The sequence below is a fragment of the Oreochromis aureus genome, linkage group 5 (assembly GCF_013358895.1).
Source record: "Oreochromis aureus strain Israel breed Guangdong linkage group 5, ZZ_aureus, whole genome shotgun sequence".
NCBI classification, from domain to species: Eukaryota; Metazoa; Chordata; class Actinopteri; order Cichliformes; family Cichlidae; genus Oreochromis; species Oreochromis aureus.
Window position 1 is genome coordinate 6,849,129 of NC_052946.1, and position 24,877 is coordinate 6,874,005.

The following is a 24,877-nucleotide window of genomic DNA, read 5'->3' on the forward strand; positions in this document are numbered from 1 at the left end:
CAGGATTACCTGATTGGATAAGATCAGGTAATCCAATAGTTTTTTGTTTTTAAAAAAAATCTGGATCAAACCTCCAGTTTGTCGTGTTCATTTCTTCTTTTGAACAACCAGGACAAAAGTGAACTGGATGACATGATCCATGGAAAGGAAAAAAAAAATCCAAAGCCAGATCATTTTTATCCAGGCTACATCTATTGAACAACTGGACCACCTGTTTTAGAACTGAAGAGAGGCAAAACGTCTTCACAAACCAGTCCAGTTGGCTTCTTTTATTAAGCTCTCAAGACTATCATGACGTGGATGGCTGTGCTGGCGCGCTTGATACAGTCAAACATTGCTAATGTCATTTCACGCGTAGAACTTGTGTTTCCTTTTATTAAAATCACAGTGCAAGGGAGTTTGTTTGTTAAGTGCAATACACAATGTACAGTGTACTAAAAGAAGACACAGTATAACAAGTAAAATTCTTTCTCAGCTGGTGAATAACGGTCCCAGTGTGGTGAGCCAGACTTCTTTAGTGGTGAAATGTCCCCTGAAGGCTCATGGTCACTGGCTGCTCTACCCTCTGGAGGTGGTCACTGAGGGTCCACTCAGCTGCTCCTCCAAAACAACCTTAAATGCACTGAAACTTAAGGTGAGGAGACCCAATTAAACACACACTTACAGCTTCGTTGTCATGGTGACGTTATTACCCTTAGTCTATTCTTGACTGTGAACGCTGGCTTGTGTTTGCTAATGACTGCTAATGTGTTTATGTTTACAGCTTCAGCCTGGAGCAGTAGAGGGTCCAGCATCACTGAAGTCCAATGATGAGCACCGCATCCACAAGAGGGAGGTGCACAGAGATCCTCTGGGTGAACAAGAAAACCTGGTGAGAAATTACAGAATATAGAAATTCAACCTGTGAAGGAGTTTTACAGAGAACATGTACTGTTCTTTAATTAACGAATGGAAATGCTTGATTACAGATTCTAGCAGCATCTAACTCAGCTTAAAGCCATCAGGAGCTAAGCAGAGTCTGACATCTCTGTGCACTACATGCCAAACCTTCACTTTAGCACTATGACCCAATTATAGCCTAGCTTAGCACAAACACACACAGCAGGGTAAGTTCGTAGCTCCAAGAGAGCATCCAGTGGCAAACCTAGCTAATTTCAAGTTTAAACTGCCTGAATATCCAACTTTATTCCTTCTTCTGCAACCTTGTGACAACATTTGCTCCTCATTGGTGGACGTCATGTGTCCCTTAAAGACACAGGTCATGTTTGTCTCTGTCCTCAGTGTCTGAAACGTGGGTGGGGAGTAGTGGTGAGATTAGCTTGATGATCCCAAACACTTTAAAACAAAAGCTCTTTTGTTGGGTGTCGAGTCCTTCTGTGTTTCTACGGGACTGTGTTTACTGAAGTGCTCAGTGGTATTTATACATGTATGAAATGCACTGAAACCAAAAGATGCAAATGAGACTGCAGAAAGGAGTAGCTCTGCCCTTTCTTGTTCTGTTTGTTTCAACAGAGGAAATGGAACTAGAGATGATGAGCTCTGGTCAACATCGACAGCTGCTTGCTGTAATTGTTTGTGAGATGAAGTTAATTATGTTTGTGATTTACTGAGTTATTTTTGTGCGGCTGACATTTGACAGCTCATCTCTAATGGCACTCGGATGAAACCAAACAACCTTACCACACAGAAATGTTTCTAATAAACCGTGCTGCACAATGGGAATTCTAAAAACTAAAGTATTTTTAGTATTAATGAATTGGTGCTAACTTAGTAGAAGTTCACAGGCCAGTGTGAACAACAGTTACACACTCCCAGAAGAAAGGTAGGGCTGCAGAATACTGTACATGTGCATTGTTGGGTTATTTTGATAGGAAATCAAGCTTTAATTTTGATAACTTGTAGCTTCAGTGACTTGGTGTGGTATGTGACAATCACTAGTCTTGTTTCCATCATATCACACAGTCTGCCATGTAATGCCATGATTGTTGTAGGCACAGGGAGACTTTAGCTTCCATGAAGAAACTAGAAACCCAGACAGTGTGGCTGTGTCACCAAAATTTGGCCTCATCCATAATCATAAAACACACCAACACTGTCTTTGGTTATATATCATATTTCTACACATATGAACTGTCCATGACCCCTGGAATCATTGATGGATTTCTCTCTTTTGTTGAGCTTTGGGGCTTATGGGAGGCACATCTTGTTGGTGTAGGTAGGGTAAGGGTAGGCTGTATTCATGATGTGAACCCTACTCAGTTGGTAATTGTTGGTTTCAAAGGGACACTTTAGACCCTACCCACATTTTTACCAAAACGTACTCTTGGCTTTTTAAAAAAATATAGGGTTTGGGTTTAGGGCTGGGGTTTCACTGATAATGACTTACACCTCACAGGGTTAAACTGAAAGCTAAAATATTGAATAAACAACAACATTACTTTGTTCAATACACGACTTTACTCATTTACACACATGAAAGGAGTTTCAGTGTGTACTGTGGGGATCTGAGAACAGGGGCATGTGAATTGCCAGCAATCTTCTTTTGATTATATCCAAAGAATGAAGTTCAGTTTTTAGCGTCTTTGTAAATGTCAGTGAGATTTTGAATGAAGTTTTCTTGGAGCTCAAACAGTTTCATATCAACTCTGTATAGAGCACCAGTGACTTTGACATCTTATATCATCACTGCACTGTAATCTACTCTTACTCTGTCACTGTGCTGCCAAAACCATTTAACTGTGTGAGCCTTTCCAGAGGGCCTGTTTTATTTTTAGAACATGTTTCAACATTTTAGCTCAATTCAAAGTCATAATAACTGACAATACTAATGCTAAGCATAATACAAAGAAACATAATCTCTGTTTATCCATGTGTTTACATTGCTTCAAAAATGACTGCTGGGGTTTATGGTTATGCAGTTATATCACAGCATGTGAGGTATTCTCTTCTATATCAGAGATGGAGCTGTTTCTGTATAGTTCTTAAAGGAAATTTGCCTTGAGCTTAGAGTCACTGCCACACCGAATATTCACTGCCAGATGATGCACTGAAGTGCCAAAGTTCACAAAGTACGGAAGTACACCCAACAAATCAACCCTACAAATCAGGAACGTTTAAAAGACTTTTGCAGGCTTCTCAGTCCCTGAGGCTGTGAGAATTAACGCTTAACAGTGAAATCGACAAATTGAAAACTTTTTATCAAAACTATGGAAAGACACGTAATTGCACATGTATGCAAATGCATTATGTAGTAGAAGAATCCTTGCATGTTTTTTTTGTTTAAAATGCTGTTGTGAGGGCTGTAATTAGTCATTAGTAATGAAAGAAATGACAGTGAATGGTTAACTGGAATGTGCTGTGCCTGGTCTGTCCCTCTGTAGACGTGCAGTACAGTGGAGTGCTGGCAGCTGCAGTGTAATGTGGGGCTGCTGCAGAGAGGACGAAGTGTCATCCTGACTGTACGCTCAAGAGTCTGGGCTGAAACGTTCATGGAGGTGAGACTACAGGTCTTTGTGCTCTGCATTACTGCTCTGTAGTGTCGGTCATGTCTCTATAGTTTGAAAAGAAGAAACTCAACTAAGGAGGAACAGACTAGAGTGGATGAAGGCGAGAACCTGCGGGAGTCTGTGCTCCTGCTGCCCTCTGTCGGAGACCGACAAAAACAGATAGTGTGTCTCATCCACATTACATCATTATTCATACCTAACGGTTTTCCTAATGAACTTAATAGGCTTTCTACTGTTAATTGTGACATTTTATAATTAAATTTTGATCCTACTATAACCCACAGTACAGAGCAGATGATGTATGGAACAATAAACTAATATTTAAAGAAATAGTACAAAACTGATTTCGCAGAAATTACAGAGGTTTTTGATTTTCCTTAGATACAAAAACGTTTCCTCATTAAACTTTTGTTTATCTATTGTCCACAGCGAGCCTATAAGCAGTACATGCTGGAGTGCTTCGTTCACTTCAGTGTAGACAGGATGCCGTATTCTGTTTCTCCCACATTAAAGCCATCAGGATCCAAAAAGGTAACATCAACAGCTTTTTTCTGCATTTTTACAATTTTATAAGCTTTTTAGACTTTTCATTTACAAATGAATATCAGTGCATGGTGGATCAGTTCTGCGGTTTCCTGTTGTTCAGGTGGCGACTGCTGTGATGTGGAATAAACCCAACAGTCAGTACTCGGTTCCTGTGTGGATCATCATCCTGGCTGTTCTAGCTGGGTTGCTGTTACTGGCCTTGCTCATATACTTACTTTACAAGGTAACAAGGTGTTAAAATACCCTACTTTTAGCATGATCACAGAAAAACAGCTCTGGAATAACCTGGTGGTTACACATTCCAGTTTTTGTAATATTCCTGATAAGTATGACATTGACAGCACTAACCTTCGGGCTTTTCTGCTCTACTGAGTTACAGCCTGACCCCAAAAAACTGATTTTTGTTTCTTTAGTCAGTTTGTTTACTTATAACTGCTGAAAGCAGATCTGTGATCTGAACTAAAGCTGTGCTTGTGGGACACGGAAATTGTAAGATTGTTTTTCTTGCTTCTGTAACGGGTATGACAGTATGGGTTTTTGTTCCCGCAGTAACAGCTGAAAGACAATGTGTTGTAGAAATATCAGTATGGCTGTCATTATATAGTGTTTGTGGATTGAACAGATATTGTAAAAGTGACTATTCTTTAAGAGTTGTGAGTTTCATTTTGGGTAAGTTAACAGGGAACAGTGTATTTTTTACACGTATCAGTTTTGAAGCTCACATGTTATTATTGTTTTGCATCTAATCTCTTCATCCTTTGCTTTAGATGGGCTTCTTTAAAAGATCAGACCCATACGGTACGACTATGGAAAAGGCCAAACTCAAACCCCAGGCGTCCTCTGAAGCTTAGATCTGCAACGGAGCCTCCACCTGCAGCTGTTCCAAAGAACTGGAAGTATTGTCGCATTCCCAAACAAATAATGGAAATTCCTAATGATAAGCAGGCCACCCATTCATGAAGGGACAGTTATGGGTGCTGTATCACTGGAAGATAAAAATGTCTGGTGCTGCACTAAAACATTACAGGGGTCACGCAGTTGGATATGCACTGCTGTTTGTTGGACATTCCTCTGTGCAGTCAGAGACTTTTCTAGAAGCTCATCCTGTCATATAGTACTCCTGCATTGACAATAAAGAAACAAATGGACATCCAACGAAAGGCACTAAAACGTCAGTAGTACATGAATGCAAAAAAAAAAAGTGTGATTCAAGCCATGTTTGTAAGCTTGGTGTTGATGATTTTGAAAATTCCTGCTTATGAATGATGCCTAAACCACTTGTTATTTATGGCACAATGATTTCCTATTGATTGTTGAATGTTGTACTGTACTGTCTGCAGGAAAAAAAAAAAATCAAAAAAAGCAACATGACAAATCTGCAGTGTTTAACTTGAATTTTTCTCTCCCATATTGGGAGGTACTTTGTGTATGATGTAATGCATTCATTGTGTTATATTGATGTTGTGGCCCAGAATAAAGCCTAATTTTGTATACCCACACAAGAGGCTATGATGACAATACCCCATCAGCCTTTTAGTTTGGGCTGCCTGGTAGGGAGCTGGTTAGCACTGTTGTAGGAGCTGCAGCTCCTCTGTAGAGCTGCCTGCTCGAGGAGGGAGATTTTGCAGTGGAGTAGGAACACCAGCAACAGCACCTGGCTCAACTTCTTCTGCAGGAACCTGCTCACCAAATAAACCCCTTTCACCCAACTTAACCCTCAAAAGCTCCTTCAGCAATTTTTCTTTCTTTTCTTTCTTTCTTTGTTTTTGCATTTAGGGGCACTGGCACATGAAAAAAAAATGCTATAAGTGAAAGGTCATTACATCTATTCACCTTTTCTTTAGTTGGACTGAAAGTGAAGTCCTCCAAATTAAACTCCATTTTTGAAACCACCACACACAAGAAAAAAAGCTACTAACCAGAAAAGCAATCAAAAGCAAACAATATAAGCAACTTACCCAAGCCACCGACTCAACTTACATACATACACAAGCACGAGCAGCAAAACAGAACAAACAACCCCCCCAATTCATGTGCTTACACGGATTAATAATTCATTTAGAAACATTAATTTATAATTACTCCCTTTATTTTCCATTAAATTATCAAATAATGATTTCTTTAGTACTGTCAGAATAAAAAAATAATTGAATCCAGCAGTGCATCATAAATCCCTGAAGTGCTGTTTTTACTTGCAGAGTATTTTAGACTTTCTTATAATTTACACCTGGGACATGGAGGACAAAAACTGTGATGAAATGTATTGATGCTTTCATCAACCAATAAAAGCAAGATGAAAGTTTGGAAGTGATCCAATCTCCAAGTAATATCCTTCTGATAAGGAGTAATATCCTTGTGCAGTAAGTTTAGACCCTCACATTTTCCGGTTTCTAATGAAAATGTGACAAAATGTCAACACTTGGGGGGACCAGAAGACGTATGGACACATTTCCCATCTGATGTTATGGAAGATAACACCCTTTGTAAACCAAAGGAGCAACTCTCACCAGTAAAAACACGGCAAAGGTAGGCTTTACATTTTACATTACATAAGGTGACCATATTTTGATTTCCAAAAAAGAGGACACTTGGCTCCGTCATGAAGAACTTGCTTAAAGAAACATATTTAACATATTTAAATGATGCCTTCTCTGCGCGGTTAATGAATTGTGAAATATGTCATATAGGCTTTTACAAGTCAACAAATGCAAAAAAACCCAAAACAAAACAAAACAAAAAAAACCAACTTAAAAGCCTCTGGAATTAAATAATGGTACAGAAATAATGCCTCATCTGCATAAGAAAAATTACCAGTACTGGGTCGGTATGAGGGCTGGACTGGGACAAAAATCGGCAAGGGTATTTTGACTAGAGACCGGCCCACTAGGTATTATAGGAAAAGCCATAAAGCCTTTGAATGAAAACAAACGCTGTTGTGACAGTGATGTACACTGTCTTGTTGGTATATGTATGATTTCTATACATTTTAGATCAGATAAAAACTGTTTTTACGGGACGGTTGGCAACTCTACTAACTAACCTTATGAATAAAATAAAGTTCACTATCAGTAACATCATAGCACCCACCCAGCTGTATAGAAACTCCGTCACGCTAGCTAGTACGCAGTACGAGTTATTGTAACTGACGGAAAACCCTGACATTTTTATCAATCTCGAAAATCCCCCCGGACGGAAAGTGAAAAGTGGACATGTCCGGGGAAAAGAGGATGGTTGGTCACCCTACATTACATCAAAAGGCGTAAACTACATCAAAATGTGCTGTCAAAATGCTAAGAAGCAAAAATAATTTCTAAAATTATAATTTTTAAATCGCTGAATAAGCTTGCAAGATAAGAATAATTTAACGACTCTGCTCCTAATTCCTTAGTGGCTTGTGGGTATGACCATCCCTTAGTTCGGGTGTATGACTGATTTAAGTTTGTAAATAAATAAAATAAGAGGAAGTTGATACGCTATTACTTTTTTATGATCTGTTTAGCCCTACAGCTTTAATAAAATGGGACATAAAATGGGACGATGCCGGTCACGGGTTTCATTAATATTGTTTGGTTTGTTTACTTCGTTTAAATTAAAAACTTACCAGTCATCTAAGTTGTGTTCTCCATCATTAGTCACACATTTTTCCTGGGAGTGCTCATCAGATAAGCTACAGAGCAAATCTTTGTCTAACATGTGAACAAGTGTTTTACATTAAGGAGCTAAGCTGGCCTTTGGTCTTTGGCAGAACCATCATATGGTAAAAATGGTAAATGGCCTGTATTTGTATAGCGCCTTACTAGTCCCTAAGGACCCCAAAGCGCTTTACACATCCAGTCATCCACCCATTCACGCACACATTCACACACTGGTGATGGCAAGCTATGTTGTAGCCACAGCCACCCTGGGGCGCACTGACAGAGGCGAGGCTGCCGGCGAGGCTGCCGGACACTGGCGCCACCGGGCCCTCTGACCACCACCAGTGATACCACATCTCCCTCTGCAGGTGATATATGTTACTGCCATCCACAACCTTGCTGCCGCTGCAGAGGACTGTGCTACACATTGACAGCATAAAAGATGTGTGAAGTTGTGAAGTCAAGATTGATAAAATATTTAACATCTACTCAAAACTAAGGCCCAGGCACGAGGGAAGGTCCCATAATATTTTGGACAGATATTTTATGTGTGATGTGTGAGGCCTATGCAGAGCAGCAGCAGCAGGGACATGTACTGCATCACCCTGTTATATTGTCCATTTGATGGTGACTGCAGCTGGACTCCACAGTCCCAGTGAGTTCCCAATGGATGTTATTCGTGCACCATTAGTCTTGTCAGTCTGACTCAGGATAGTCTGCCTGGTGTTACAGCTTAGAGTCCTGGTGTACTGCTCTATCAACCAGTCTATAAGTCATCTGTTTGATTGTAATGCATGTTACTGTATGGCAAATTCTACTTGGTCCCCTTTCCCATCAGTTTAAGATGTGTTTCCTGGTTCTGAGTTTATTTTCACTGGGTCTATTCACTTCTGGAATAATTTACCTCCTACAATATGGTGTCCTTTCATATGTCATAGATCATTTTCTGATTTTAACTAATTCCCAAAGCTTGGTATTTAATTCTTATTATTTCTTAACTTTCTTGGTTATTGTTTGGCTCTTCTTGTATTTGAATGCTACATAAAATCCCATGATCAACTAAAGTGACCCTATTAGTATATGCAACATGACTTACTGAATGCTTTTCTCCCACAGCTGTTGTTGAAGTGTTTCCTCTGACATTTCTGCTGAGTCCATGTGTGTTCTGCTGAGTTCTGCTGGATGGATGCACCCTGCCTCCAACCAGAGTGCTCTGTGTCTCTCCTCCTCCTCTCCTCGCTCTCACTCCCTCTTGTGTGTGTGTGTGTCTGAGTGTGTGTGTGTGTGTGTGTGTCACAGTCTATAAAAGCCTCTCTATTGTGGGGGTGCTACTCTGCAGAGGAACTCAAGTGCAGGTCAGAGAAACAGTCAGAGGAAACAGAAGACTGCACCTGGCCACCTTCTTGTCTGTGAGTAACATACTCAATATGCTGCTTTATGCATTTAGCTCAGTGTTTTATTTAAAGCAGAGGATGTCATTAGCATGCGTGTCATGTAGCTGTTATGCTTTGCAGGGGGAAATGACTCAGTAGTTTTTCTCAGTCTCAGTGAACAGCAAAATGCAGATCCAGTATCTTGCACAGTGTTTGATGCACAAAACTCTGTGAGACTAAAATGACAAGTTATCTTTTTGGGCCTTAATGCAAAAATGATTAGTTCATCTTAAAAAAAATGTTGGTACCAGTGCTGAAGCACACAATCATCAGGCATATAAAGAGAAAGCTAATGACCAGGTACTGACATACACTGTATTCGAGCTGCTAGAGTTTAAAAGTGTTGCTATCCCTGGTTGTTTTCCTGCTGACTGATGTCTGCCTGATGACTGCTTGATCCTCTGTGATGCCTCCTATTCAGCATGTAAAGCATGAGGCTGTCGCCCTCTCTGCTGTGCTGTGAGTCAGCAGACAGGGTATTAGTGTTTGGGTTGGGATGTTTTTGAGACTATAGGTCTCACCTCATATGCTCCTGAGCCCACCTAAACCCAATAATATGCTCACCATTGATTGCACTAAATGTCACAAAGATTTCAGTCAATTTAAAACAGCCTTTTTCTGTAAAGGTCACTCTAGCACCATGTGACCACTAAGAGTCCCAAAGTCACTATGATTCTCTTTGGATGTTTATTTACATGTGCTTCCTGAGCACAAGCCTTTGCCTTATTGGACGTTCCCCATTGAGTGTAGTTCAGCAGTCTTCCAGCTGGTATGACACACACACACACACACACACACACACACTACTGTTCCAGCACACTACTGTGTAATTTAGAAGAGACCTGTATCGGTACCTCCCCTGCAGCTAAGCCAATACCTACATGAAGGATGTGGTTTAAATTGTAATACTGGTTCAAGTAGCAATTTCCTGTTTTTCCTGTGCAGGTCGTGGTTTCTCTGAGTGAGCTGTAATCATGGCCAGAAACCTGCTGAAGAACCCCAGTGGAGAAGGTAAGATATTATTTTTCCCTCTGTGGATTAGAGAGCATGATGAGTATTTCATCAGATACTTTTTAAAGGAGTAGTTTTGACATTTTGTTTATTACCTTTACTGTTTGCATAGCTTACCTCTGAACCTCTGGATACAGAGGTGTGTAGGATACAGGAAAGTTACTCTAAAGTTACAAAGCAAGGCAGAATCCAAGCAATGAGGATTCCAATAACGAACAGAAGACATACACACTAGAAGTAATGTTACTCATTTAGAAACATGTTTCTAGGCACCTGGTGAATGGTAGTCCAGTGTTCACTTTCATTTTTGTTGTTCACCAAGTCCTGAGGGGGTATCTGACTGCTTTGCAGTCGAGTTTGTTCTAACTTGCTAATGATTTCTGCCTTGTACTGTGAGATTTTAGAATATGACACTGAAAACAGCTGCCAGCTTTTGTTTCTCATAACTTACTCATAACTATTTCATAACAGAAGTTGCATAGCTAACAAGTTACTCACCAGATCAAGACTAAATTAGATTTCTTTTTAAAAACTATCAGTTCTGGTCTTGTTTTTGAGGCCGTTTTGTGCTGGCCAGCACTCAAATGCAACCAATTGTGCTCTTGTATTTGACACAATAAAGCTCATGTAAAAAACAAAACAAAACAAAACAAAACAAAACAAAACAAAACAAAACAAAACAAAACAAAACAAAACAAAATACTGTGACTGGAAGCTTGAGACTGTGGATTTCCCTCCCAGAGGAGCTGAAATTCTGGGAGCTGGTAGAGAATGGTGGGAGCCCGTGGAAGGTGGAGGATATGCCGGGAGACTGTGGTCATGACTTTTGCAGTGAAGGAGTGACTAAATACTTTGCAACCTCCTTTGAGTGAGTGGTTATCACATACAACATATGACTGCATTGAAGTATTTCCCACACCTCTACATTCTGTCAGGCTTCTTTTAGGGTCACTGAAGAAGGTTTAAGACATTAAAATGTTTGGACAGAAAGTTATGATACTCTATAATACAGCGCATACTTCTAACAGTATTGTTGTGTCTGTCTCAACAACATATGTACATGCATAAGGTTTTACTAAACTACAACTTTGTTATTCACATGAAACATATTAAGTTCAATTTAAACATCATATATGTGGCAGAATGCTTTTTTTGTTTTCTTCCCAAAATTAGTTCAGTTTGCAAATGTATCCTGTGTGTCCCAGACTGTGTCTGAAGAGGCAGGTGATTGACCTGCTGGCAGAGGGATTCTCATCTGAACAGCTGGATGCTCAGCCTCCTGTCACTGTACAAGACTGGTAGGACACATCCGAACAGACACATGTTATTTCCTTTGTGTCAGAGAACAGACTCAGTGATTAAAGGGTAACTCATCCTGCAGGTACTGTGGGAGGACTGACTGTGGCTGCACCTATCAGATGACCGTGTGTCTGCTAGATGAGAACCACGAAGTCATACAGGAGTTCAGACCTGATTCGGTGACTCTGGACCCCGACTGTGATGACTGCTCATGGAAACAGGTTTTTAAAAGCCCCTTTAATAGTAAAAAATCTGATTCTTATAAATGTGTGACAAACACAGTGCTCTGTATCCTGCATTACAGCTCACAGTGGTTTTCTGTCTGTACTGCAGGTTAGCCACACGTTTTCTGACTATGGCCCTGGGATGCGTTTCATTTCCTTTGAACATGGAGGACAAGACACTAAGTTCTGGGATGGCTGGTTTGGAGTCCGTGTCACTGGAAGCTCCGTTACTATCGAGGTCTAAGCAGCACTGACAACAGGAAAAAGGGAACCAAATAATAGTGAAAGGTGGAGAATAAAGAACTAGAATATTATTGTCAGGGCTTTAGATTGATGGCCAGCTTTGCCTTATCCTGCATTTTGCTGTTCATGCTGTGAAAACACTGCTTCATTGAGGATTTCACTTACATATTTGTAAAATGACACAACACAACCCTACCATGGTGTCATCTTGGCTTTACTAACCTGAAAATCCTTAAACTGCTGCCTGCACCCGTTATTATCTACTACATAATCTGTTAACTACTACCTCTGTGGAACTACACTGTGGGTTAAACTAAGGGACTGACTTGATGAGTGGGGTTCTGAAAGTGATCACATTTTAACAGTTAACCTAGAATTATAATTAGGATATAAACCAAAAAGTTAATAAAGAATTTAATGGATTATGACTTGTCCTCATTTATAAGAAGACTGCTTGTGGGAGTTGAGAATATCAAGATGGATGTACTTGCTCTGCTGCCGCCGATTAGATGTGGTCAAAAGGGCTTTCTTGATGGACCATGAATCAATACATCATATACAAATGTTGGGTAATTTATTCAAATATTTTTCTTTTAATACTTCTGTTCTGCTACAAAGGAGGGATAATCCTACCACCACCCCAAAAAGCTGGGGTGTTAAATATAAGAGCTGCTGATCTGTTGGTGTCTTTGGAGATGAGGACCTCAGGAAGTAGCTGCTGTTGATGGCTTTTTGTGCTGGGTGGAGGTGTTAATTCATCTGACAGATAAAGTTTTGTCAAAACACAAACAAATGAAAGCACATAATCAAAAAAACTCACTTTTTTATTTTTTATATATCATACTCAGGTCAGAGTAGATGCCATAGGGTAACAAACAATACAAATATTTACAGGTTACAAAATTAGTGACTGTGGCAAAAACATGCAGGAGTAGCTCATGTACAGATCAGTGAGACTCAGACGAGTCTATATGAGCTCTGGTAACACACAGATATTAAGGACAATGGATTTTAAAGTTACTATTAGTTTGTGTTCATGAATCACTGAAAAACAGCCTCATGGCCAGAGCGGAGTGTAGTGCTGCATTATGCTGGTAAGAGAATGAAAACTTTCAGACAAAATCTGAAGTGCTAACATGGACCGAAAAACTTGGTTTCTCCAAGACTTCCACCAGTCTGCACCTCCGCTACCTCCATCTAGAAGTCCCTGAATCCAGAAGGATGTGTGCATCTGAATTAGTTTGTGATATTCTCTTCAGAACACCAGGACAGCTGTTCTTATACAACAGGCTATATATTTAAGAATGTATGACACTACATATGTAGTAATGGTAAAGAAGGCTTCCAAAGGTACGTGAATCCACATCAGCTGAAACAGTTCTTCATCTCAAAGCTGGGCCAAAATTCACATACAATGGCAAATTCATCCATAGCATTCATCCTGATAACTAATGGACAGACTGGAAATCACACTGACAGAACAGACTTCACTTGCAGTCGGACATAAAAATGTGACATTCCACAGTCTGTGATTGGGTCAGAATGAGACATCACTGTAAGGTACTGGCTGAAAAACACAGTGGAGTGGAGGAGTGATAGCATTCTGGATCAGTCTCTGCTGTAACCTCATGTCGCCCATTCGATGGACCAGAATTCGTGTTTACACAATAGCATTTTAAACTAATTAATAAAGAAAGACAGTGCAGAGTTCAACCCAACATGATGCAGCAAAACCAAACAGAAGCACATGGCCCAGGTGTCAGGATATTAAAATACTCCTAATAAAAACGTAGGCAGGTGACAACAAGTCAGGAGAGCATAATATACAGACTAGCAATGTTTATGACTGGAGCTGTTCCAAAACTGATGATTTCTTCAGCAAAGCTGTGATTTTTCCTCATTATTATGGTATTTTAATGCCTGCAGCAAGCTTTAAATATTAAGAAGTTAAAAATAAAGCACTCTGTCAAAACAGGCTCTTTAACAACTCACTGTTGCAAAGTGACAATGAGTTGTTAGAGGAGAGGTCCAAAAACACCTCTCCTCTCAGGGATATCAGCCTTAAACCCATTTCCTGAGAGACTGAGTTGGCTGAGAGACTTCCTGGGTTAAGAAAGCAGGTAAAATATTTGCAGTATTTGTAGTTCCTTGTTCTGAGACCTGAAATACAGGTTATGTATGGGACCCTACATACACACACTCGACCTGCTAGTTGAACTGTCAAACTTTTCCGCTGAAAAATCGATTTTAACTCTGAAATGCTGTAAAAATATCACTATGTATGTTTGACCTGGACACCTTTCACATGCACACCTCAGGGAAAGGAAATATCAGTAACCTTATGCGCCTCAACATCAGCTTACAACTAATGTGTGGCATTTTCAAGCATGCTGCAGGGCCAGGAACTGGAGTCTGTTAAATGTCACATGTTGCATGATTCAACACCAGAAACAAATACTTTTGAAATCGTTTCCAGCAGGTGGCAGCAACAGAGATGCAGCTGAATATAAGAGAGCAGTCTCTGTGTGTGTGTGTGTGTGTGTGTCTCTCTCTCTCTCCATGGTGTTTTTGGAGGGTGTGTAAAACAGGGAGGACAGAGCATCATTCTCCTTGTGACTGCATCTGTTTACAAAAGGCCTCAAACTGCTGCTGCTCCAACTCTGTCATCACCTTGTTCAAAGCATAGATCTGCAAATGAAAGAAAGCAATCTGGTCTTAATGGTCTGTTTATGATTTTAGGTTGGGTTATGTGTGCTAGGTTTAATAACAACAACAACCAAAAAAAGGGATGATGGCCACCTCTGCTCTCTGCCGCTGTTTGAGCTCTTGCTGTGCAGACTTCTGCTTGGCTCTGTCTCCTCTGGTCGGGGTTGAGTTCAGCTTTGGTTTGTCTTTACGACACGCAGGCTCCATGGTGATGGTCGACTAGAAGTTTAACAAGAGATGACCGTCAAATGGTCTCATGGTGACAAAACATTATAAAGAAAACCATATATTGTAACTAAAAATAGAATCAATATGAGAGCAAATCATGATGGATTGTCTAATGTGATCAAGAAGAGTTCAGTAACACTTAACTACCTAAACCCAATGAACAGCTAGTGAAACAAACAAATGAGGAAAACAACAAAAAGAAATGAGTGGGTGAGAGAAGCTGTAGTTTCAAGGTTTACCATCCACTACCATATCTGCCCAATTATACAGCCTTGACATCAAGGTGGCAACTATTTAGAATACAGAAATTTGAGAACAGAACATTTAAATAAAAAAGGAAACAAGGGAACTAAACCCTTTGATGTAGAAGATTAAGACACAAAAAGTGCAACTTTTAACAAAAATGACCCACAAAATGAGGAATATGTCAAGTTTACTTAACTAATTGTGGATTTTACACATTTAAATACATATTTAAATGCATCACACCCATCCCTCCCTCTTTCCCTCCAATTATCCAGTGTGCGTTTGTATATGTATGCCTTTTATAACTTGTGATTTCCCCCCCTCTCTCATCTGTATGACTGTTCAGGAAATTAAACAAGTATTTTAGGCAGTGCCATAACCAGCTTTGTGATGAATGCGTTCCACATTTATACAGTTTTATGAGTTTAGTTAGGACCTTACATTTTCTTTCCCTGGACTGCGGGAAGTTTTAACGATCTTTCCCCCTTATTTTCTAACAAAAACCATTAATGGAGTTAATGGATGATAAATGAAGGTTAGCTTTGGCTGTCCGTGTAAAGCTGCAACAGCAATAAGAGCGAAAGCAACTGTGCCGACACAAGTCAAGTGCACCACAAAAAGAGAAAACTAAACATGAGAAAACTAAACGTGCTAAATGTGCAGCTCTAATCCTTTATCGCCAAGATCATCTCTGTCCGTGTAGCTAATATTAGCGAGCTAACAGTTTGGTTTTAATAGAGTAACATTTCAATCGCCAGCAGCATTTTAGATTCTGATAATGGTACACTTACCCTACAGCTGACAAAGTAAAGACAACAAGTAGAAAAGGCGATATAACGTGCTATGACCACCCTTAATCAGCTAGTAAACTGACTGCAGCTACCTACTAGACGATCACTAGTGCTACCAACAAACAAGTCCGTGTTTCGTCTGCGGGCATTTGTGGAAGGTTCCGGCTATTTTCCCCTCTTTTTCAAATTTGCGGTCAGCTAGAGGCAACAAAACGACATTGGTGCCCTCGACAGGTGTTATGTATTTTGTGAACTTGGAAAACTAACCCCCCCCACCAAAACCAAACAACAACAAAAAAAAAATGTGGAGAAAATAGTCTTAGTTTTGTATTTGTCACAAACTCCCTGATAAGGCTTTCATGGACATGTTTATTGATACTTTGTATGTCTACAAGACTGAGTCAATCGCTTTCAACTGTTTATGTTGAAATATAATAAAATATACTGATTTTCCTAAATCTTTTCTCTGGTGTAATAATTAAAAAAACAAAAAAACAAACCTAAAACTAACATTGAAACTACTGAAAGCTAAACTAAAATCAAGCATATTCAAATAACAAAAACTAAACTGAAATGAGAAAACACATTTTGGAAACTAACTGAAACTAAACTGAATTAAAAATAAAAAGTTAAAATAAAATAAAATAAAAACTAATAAAAAAAGATACTAAACCAATAATTCTGGATCACACATTAAAGCAAACTCCAGGAATTCTGGTAGATTTGGCAAATTGTTTCAGAATATGTCTGCATCATAAAAAAAACCCCCTGATAAAATGCTGATCTTTTTTTGCTTGCATGTGTACTGTGACATGTTTATTATTAGAGTACGTGTCTGTATTAATGAAAAAAAGAAGAAAATATTCACTGATAGATGTATAAATATATACATGTTCAGATTCATGAATATGACTTAACCCAAGTAATTTTCTGTTCTGTTTTACAGACCTGCACCAAACTGTCAAATTTAGGCAAATATTTACTGAGAAAATGCTGTTTCAGTGTATGAATACTTTACATTTATTAGTGTGACTCTATCTTTGAGAATGAATTATAACTGTTAGATATTTATAAATGAACCCAGCCATGGAGAGAGTGAGGGTGTGGTAGGAAGGGCATTTGGTGTAAAATCATATGCAAACATGGGATTCATAAGGACATGCAGATGGTTGTTATGATAGAGGATGATAGGGACGGTGTGAGATGGAGCCAGATGATCCACTGTGGTGATCCAAAAAGGAAGCGTGACGAAAGAAGAAGAAGATACTCATAAATGATGCTGTGGCATTTAACCTAATAGGTTTTAAAGTTTTTCTTTGACTGGGGTCATGTCTGATGCTAAGTCCAAAGGACAGAGGTTTCCCATCAGCTGTGATCTGTAACCTGTAGTTTTACACAGAGAAAAAGTTTGCAGACACAAATCAATTGTGCTCCCTCTGCTGGCAATGAGTGGAACAGCAGTACAGACTTGTTGCAGATACTTGCCTCAAGATTCGTTAACACAACGCTGCTTCTATCAGTTTTTATTTTATGGTATTTTTGTTCAGTCTTTGATAAAACAAGATTGACCTCTTTGTCCTAACCACCAAGAGTTATATCTGGAGGAAACCAGGCACCACTCATCACAAGGCCAATATGAGTCCTACAGTGAAGCATGGGGCTATCAGCTTCATGCTGTGGGGCTGTTTTTCAGCAGCAGGAACTGGGAGATTAGTCAGTGTCGAGGGAAAGATGAATGCAGCAATGTACAGAACATCCTTCATGATAACCTGCATCAGAAGCACTATGGAATGGGGTGAAGGCTCATCTTCCAACAATACAAGCTTCCAACTCAAGCTTAAAAATGAAACCATTGCCAATCATCAGCACTGTTCTGTGTTCATAATTCCAGCAATTCTGACAAGGTTGCCAACAAAACTGGCTGAAATGAAGCCCCACACCATGACAGAGCCTCCACCATGTTTTACAGATGGCTATAGACACTGTTGTACCTCTCCACTCACCTCCTTTATACATATTGATGTTGATTTGGAGCAACAATTAAAAATTTAGGTTCACAACTCCATAAGATCTATTTACACTGATTTTTAATCAGTTTTTAGATTTAATTTCTGTAATTTGGCTTACACGAGGTGTTTTCCGTGTTCCCTTTCCTTAAGAATAACTTCCTGACAGCCACCTTTCTTCTGAGTCCATTTCTGTCGAAGCTTCAGTGAACAGTAGATGGTCCAGATGCATCTCTCAGGTCCTGTGTCAGGTCTTTACTGGATTTTTCTTTTTAGGCTTATCAGTTCTTTTTCCTTCACTCAAGCAGTTCCCTCCAATTTTTTAAGCACACACTGCACACCATGCCAAGGTATACCAAGTTCTCAGCTAATAGCGCTTTGGGTAACACCTTGTTGGTCCTTTCAGTGAATAATCAGTAACGATCTTTAATAGTTCATAGATTACATAAAAAGATACATGTAGCCAATGCAGAAATTGTTTAAACCTGTGTTGTTTATGGTTAAAAAAGAAAAATATAAAAGTAAAAGAATTGCTTAATTTATGACCTCATTGAGAAATGACTGGGACAAGAGCAAGAAGTTAGTCACAAATCTCTTATAGGTCCTCAGAGAGACCGACATTTGGTCACAACAAAGGTCCCTGGATTTAACTGCCATCAGTGATCTCTAATGTTGTGTGAAATCCTGGAAAAGACCAAACCCATCGGGACCAAAATATTTCATCACCAGAACAACTTATTATTATTTGCAGTAACCGTTCCCTGTAAGGACATACATGGAATCAAACTATATGAGAACCACCTCTTCCCGGGGACTTTCCTAAACCACCAGGCCCGGTTTGCTACACATGTAGCTTTAATATGTGCTGTGTATCAACTAAGTCGAGGCTAATTTTAAGAGGTTTCTAATAAAGACAGCAACAGGAGAAAGTGGAAGTGCATGGTGTGTAGCGCTGCCTGTTCTCTAGTCAGGTCTGGCCACCAGATGTCGCCACAGTCCACCTGTACATGTCTGTCAGCTTACATTAGCAAAGATCATTGGAGTGTGTGACATTAGAAATATAGACGTCTCACAAGAGAAACTTCATCAAATTGTCCCCGTTGGAACCTCATCATCTTACACCTGCATATGTGGCCAAAAAAGGAATCTTTAGATAAACAGTTTTTAAGTGTTTTCCACTGTAACTGATAAGCACTGCACACACCATACACATACTGAGCAGACTCCCCTCGGGGCACCTCTTCAGTGCATAAATCAGCTAGGTGAGGAGTGAGGCTGACACCGGCCAAAGGGTGGTCCACAACACATTCATCACAGCAGAAACAAAAATAGTCATTACGAAGCGACAGAATTACTAAACACTCTCACATATGAAGCAAGGAAACCGTCTCCTCACACCAAATATACCTGACAGCACTGCAGGTCTCTGCTGTTGTGAACTTGATGTCTGATTGTGTGCATGTATGCCCTCTGGCAGTGCTATATGCCACAGAGATTTATCGCACGGCATACCAATGGTTTACCTGGATTTATCCTCCAACTACGGGAGAGCGCTCTCCCTCAGAATAATATCCTGCCAAGAACAACTTCAGCTCAAAGCTGCAGACGACGGCCAGACCGGCTGCTCCATATGCACAGCAGTGCAAATGAAAAACACTCACATGAAGCTTGGCAATCAGCTACAGGGGTTAAAAAGTAGTCTCTGGACTTTGGTCATATAGTACAACTAAGAGTTCATTTAAAGCAGCTGAAGTGTAAATGTTAAACTTTTTTGCCTGCTTTGCTCCTGTGTGCAGGAACCTGGGCTGGTTTGGAAGAGCTGGGGGAAAAATCCTCGGTATGGGATGTGTCTTGTGTAGCAATGGTCATGTAACTGACAACATAGACAAACTGGGCAGTTAGGACAGTCATCATGTCTGCCGCCTACAGAAAATGCAAGGGGAAAGACGTCACAGAGCTGACCACGCTGTTTGATGGACAGGTGATTTCAGGGAAGAGCCAAGCACAAACACCCACAGCGATGACGGGACCAGACTTAGCAAAATATCAGAAGGAAAAGGTGGTGCAGGGTTGGTTAGTAGCTGCATGGTACCCTAAATAACGTGCTGAGAAATCCTTCATATTGTGCAGCTGCTAGGTTTGCTTGGAAGGAGCTTTAACAGAATATAATCCTATATTATATTTATATAAGTTTATAAACAAGAGGGGAGTAAACAAGTGGTGATAATTCTTGATCTAACAAAAACAAGTCATTATCATCACTTTGACTTTTAGGTAGGGACAACATAATCAGATATTATGATCTTCTCTTGTTTTATCTTCATTTGCTCCATCTTTGCATTATGGTAAAGAATTATGAAATATTATTACATTCATGTGACACTTTGGCTATATTTAATATGAACTTTTGTATGAAATCAGTGAAAACTTTCTTATTTTTAGCATTAATTTTCAAATTTAAATGCTTATTTTTGAAGGCCCTTCATGGACTACGACATCAAGAAATGCTAGGAAGCTATGAACAGGCTTGGCCCTTCAGGTCAAGCAGATCAGACTGCCTGATTTCTTCCCTGGAAGACACTAGAAAAATCTACCAATTTCTATCTGGCATTCTCCAAGATCATCCATATTTAAAACCAAACTAAAAACCCAGATATCAGCAGTCATGATCGGTGATCTCAGTCTGATGTTAATAATCACTTGGTTTTATCAAACAGCTGCTTGTTTTATCCATTTCATTTTTTTTATTTATTTTTTTACAGTTATACTGGGCTGCTGCTGATCTTCATTACTATTTCATAACATTCTTAATCAATTTTATTGATTTAGCAGTTTTATCATTGTTTCCTATCCCACTGTTGCCTTTTTATTTGTATCTACTAGTTATGTCTGTAATTAACTATATTATTGACCAAGTTGTTGATGTATATATATACATATCTATATATAGCTTAAACATCGATGTGCAATGCTGTGTGGAGTCCTAAAATGCAGACTCTGAAACATATTAGAATAAATGAAAAACAACAAAAAACAACTTTATTTGACTGATCTGGTAAATCTAATAAACTCAATAAAACAAACCAAACAGGAATAGATGGATGGATCACACTGGCAGACAAACAGTACGACATAACAAAGCACGGTCGGAGACAGAGACAACATACGCATGCACAGGATAAAGATGGGATGGGCAGCAGGTGGGAAAAAAGCTGACAAAAATCAAGGGACACAAGACGTGGGAATCAAAACTAATCACACACCACACAAGACGAATACTAATAAAATAAAATAGCAAGCAGCAAGCAACAGGGAACACAGGAAAAGGTAGATAACTGAAAATAAGGGAGCTAATAGAAACCAACAAAAGTTAAGAACATAATCCAGCTAATCATGATATTAGGAATAGAGATTGTTATGTATTATTGTAGGGTCTACCTTACAATAGTGATTGTGATTTGGCGCTGTATAAATAAAACTGAATTGAATTAAACTCCCAGGGAAAACCAGAAATACCTAATATGAACAAGAACACAGCCTAGACAAAAACACAATATTAGACCAAACTTTAAACTGCAAAGCTACCACAAACCATGACAAACAGGGAACGGACAGAAATTTAAAGTCCTGGGTGAAAACCCAGGATCATAACAGGCTGTGGTAGCTCATGCTTTCTGCAGTGCATTGTGTTCTCACCTGGAACTAATTGTGCTATATCTGTGAAGTTTTGCTTGCTTACTTATTATGTTCCATACTGTCTGTAGAGTTATTCTTGCACTGAGTCAGAGCACAAGTAAACACCGTACTGGCCTTTAGTGTTAGATTATTTTTTTGAGTGATGACCCTGGTCTGAGTCTTCCTGCTCTGCTTCAGGATTTCTGACAGTCCTGCCTGATGAGCATCCAGACTTGTGATTTATTACTAAGAAACCAGACATGCAAATGCTTGAAAAAAAAAAAACCCAGAGAAAACTTTATAGCATTAATCAAAATCATAGCAAACAATAAAGTAATGGAGAGGTTGCTGACCTACTATTGGCAACCTTTTACCCAGTAATGTGTGATTATACAATCAAAGAAACAGATGTGAAACAAAATCTATAAAAAGGTTAACAAGTAAGGGAAGAAAAGATGGAGAGATGCTTAAAGGTTTATGGAGTGGCAGAGAGAGCTGGGGAAGGGGAGGGATGAGGTGTGGAGTGATAGGCCAAGGAGACGGCAACTGCACAAGAGTGTGTTAGGAGCCTTGTTCTTCTAAATTAAACCCTCTCTCCAGGGGGAAGCGCTGCTCTGACTGCTCTTTCACACCAGCGGCCCTGAACACACAAACTCACCACAACCTCCTAACCCTGCTCACCAGTCCCCTGCCAAAACACACACACACACACACACACACACACACACACACACACACACACACACACACACACACACACACACACACACACACACACACACACACACACACACACACCTTAGCACAGTGTGTAAAAATCCCTGTTGACATGCACATATGCATACACACAGTCTTTCAGGCCTAAAAATAAACGGCCATGGTGACTGTGCCTAAAATAACTGGGAGCACACACATACATACAGTTATTGTACACACATACACAAAGGCCTTCGCGCCATGCTACACACAAATGTGCGAACATACTCCGTTGCTCTCTTTACACCTGAACCCCAACAGACCTAAAGCTGCCAAAGCAAACAGCAAGTGGTAACCAGCAAAAAAGATATGAACAGGATGTGACCTGACAAGCAGGGGTCAGTTAAATGATGGAGCACACACACACGCACACTTGGGCAGACACACAAACATGACAATATGCGCACACTCCTGTCCGTTAGTATTTGAGGTTACTTTTCTGAAGCCAGGAAAGGTTTTCAGATTTCATGCTTCTTAACGCCGCTCTGCATCACTTTCACAGCTAGAGGTCTAGCTCTGTGTGCAGCAGAAAGGCCGGAAAGGTGAGTAACTTGCTTATGAGCACTTTAAAAGTTGTCTGCAGAGTTGTGTTGCAAGGTTAGGGGTAGGTGGAGACTTGACTTGAACATTACTTGAACTTAACTGCAGGTCAAAGCCAAGTCAAGTTTTAAGACCTTGAACCTCAGTCCTAGTCATACATCAAAATCCTTTCAGATCAAGTCTCAAACTGGCCAGAGCAAACCCCAAAGCATTTCTAAAGTCCTTGATGGTAAGACCTTGCCATTGCATCCATGTGATATGGATGCAATGGCGATGTTTGCCAAGCTGTGATTGGCAAACATTTTAACCACAGTCTTACTCAATGCATCGTTATAAATAGGATGAGATTTTTTTTAAACAAAACTGATCAAAAGTGATCAGATTGAGGACTTTACAAAGGTCATTGGTGCTTTGGTATATTGAATAACATAAATAAGATAACACTTAGCAAACACTGATGTTAAACCGCCCAAAAAACATCTGTGGGGAAAAACTGACCCCGACCCCCGACCTGACCCGATCCTCCTGGAGACTGAGAGACTAAATCTTAATCTCCTGTCTCCTCTCCTAGACTCTCAAATATCAAAACAGACTCTGTTTTGTGTTTGTCCTGCATGTGTTCCCATGCAAGCAAAACTGCATTATATTTATTCGAATGGCTTCTTTTTTCTCTTTCAAATGTACAAATGCATATTTATCTCCAAATATCCCTCTCAGCCTCTATCTGGCTGGTTGGATCCCCGATTCCTGCATGTGTCAAATTGTCCTTGGGCAATACAAGTAAACACCGTATTACTTGTACCTGAAGCACTGGAGAGGGAGTTTGGCTGCACTATTTACAAAGTGGTTAAACGTAAAACAGAAAATCCTACAAGAAAGTGCGTGCATGGTTGAAGGTAAGAGTAGTAAGAGTAGATAAGTATTATGTAGATATCCAGTGTTGGGAAGGTTACTTTTAAAATGTATTCCACTACAGATTACAGAATACATGCCCCAACATGTATTTTGTAATGTATTCCATTATGCTACTCAATGAGAGTAATGTATTCTGAATACTTTGGATTACTTAAAATATATTATCATGTTTTTTACATCTACATAAATGTACTATTGCTGTGTCATTTATTACTATTACTGAAGGTTATTAAAATGAGTAACAGTAGGGTGGACATGAGGTAAGGCTGCAGTTTTTGCAGTGATCTCGTGTAGAAAACTATTCCATGCGTATATAAAACAGGTCCGCGGCTCTGAACCGTAGTAAAGGGACCTCTGGCTAATACGTCGGGTTCGTGTCGGGCTCGTAGTCGAAAACTAGCTTTACTTACAACTGGGCTCTGCCTATTGCCTTCATATTAAATCATTTTTTGAATAATAATTTTTAAAAATATTTCTTCATGTCATTATGAAACGCGAGATTGAGACACAGGCATTAGAGCCTCTTAATGCGTGTTTTGTTTGGGTTTCCACCAGCGTGGAATTACCAAAAATAGAGAGGGCATAGCCTAACATATGAAACAGGAAAAGACCGCCATGTAATCCATTTATTTCAACAAAGTAACTGTATTCTGAATACCACCCTTTTAAACGGTAACTGTAAAGGAATACAGTTACTCATATTTTGTATTTTAAATTTGTAAGGGCGGTACATGTATTCCATTACTCCCCAAGACTGTAGATATCAGTCCATTTCAAACTGGAGTAAGTGGATGGTGGGTAAAATACTTCTTTACTCAAGTAAAAAAAAAAAAAAAAAATACTAGTACAATATAAACTACTAAATAACAAGGAAAAGTCTTTAAATGAAAATAATATTTAGCTAAGCTTGACATTATGTACATGTATTACCCTCTGAGTTTGGAGGCACTGTTGACGATGAGCACATGGTCAAACAGTAATTTGTTAGACATTTCCAGTTTGTTAAAAGCTAAAAAGTTTTTGTTGTCATTTCAGAAGCTTTACAATTCATCCAAGATGGGTCTTCTTAGTCTTCCACCAGGTGTATTTGAACTGAATTGAATTGAATTGAATTGAA

General features: G+C 39.5%; 3 protein-coding genes across 3 annotated transcripts in view; 2 read left to right on the forward strand and 1 right to left on the reverse strand.

Annotated features, from left to right (window-relative positions):
• The window catches only part of LOC116327016 (integrin alpha-5-like), a 52,835-nt gene extending 47,284 nt beyond the window's left edge, over positions 1–5,551 (forward strand). The window contains exons 25-30 of the mRNA XM_031748471.2: positions 476–634; positions 764–871; positions 3,381–3,494; positions 3,936–4,037; positions 4,153–4,275; positions 4,820–5,551. Of these exons, the coding sequence (XP_031604331.1) occupies positions 476–634; positions 764–871; positions 3,381–3,494; positions 3,936–4,037; positions 4,153–4,275; positions 4,820–4,903 (690 nt within the window). The 3' untranslated portion in view covers positions 4,904–5,551. The remainder of the gene's footprint in view (positions 1–475; positions 635–763; positions 872–3,380; positions 3,495–3,935; positions 4,038–4,152; positions 4,276–4,819) is intronic.
• Positions 5,552–8,979: 3,428 nt separating this feature from the next.
• fbxo2 (F-box protein 2) lies at positions 8,980–12,320 on the forward strand. Its single transcript, XM_031748514.2, has 6 exons — positions 8,980–9,096; positions 10,066–10,131; positions 10,873–10,999; positions 11,337–11,429; positions 11,513–11,651; positions 11,764–12,320. The coding sequence occupies exons 2-6, from the start codon at positions 10,095–10,097 to the stop codon at positions 11,896–11,898; spliced, it is 531 nt and encodes a 176-aa protein (XP_031604374.1). The 5' UTR covers positions 8,980–9,096; positions 10,066–10,094; the 3' UTR covers positions 11,899–12,320.
• A 362-nt stretch (positions 12,321–12,682) lies between these two features.
• Positions 12,683–16,025, reverse strand: LOC116327048 (small vasohibin binding protein). Its single transcript, XM_031748516.2, has 3 exons — positions 15,869–16,025; positions 14,697–14,822; positions 12,683–14,585 (listed from the first exon to the last, which is right to left on the reverse strand). The coding sequence occupies exons 2-3, from the start codon at positions 14,808–14,810 to the stop codon at positions 14,499–14,501; spliced, it is 201 nt and encodes a 66-aa protein (XP_031604376.1). The 5' UTR covers positions 14,811–14,822; positions 15,869–16,025; the 3' UTR covers positions 12,683–14,498.
• Between the last annotated feature and the right edge of the window lie 8,852 nt (positions 16,026–24,877).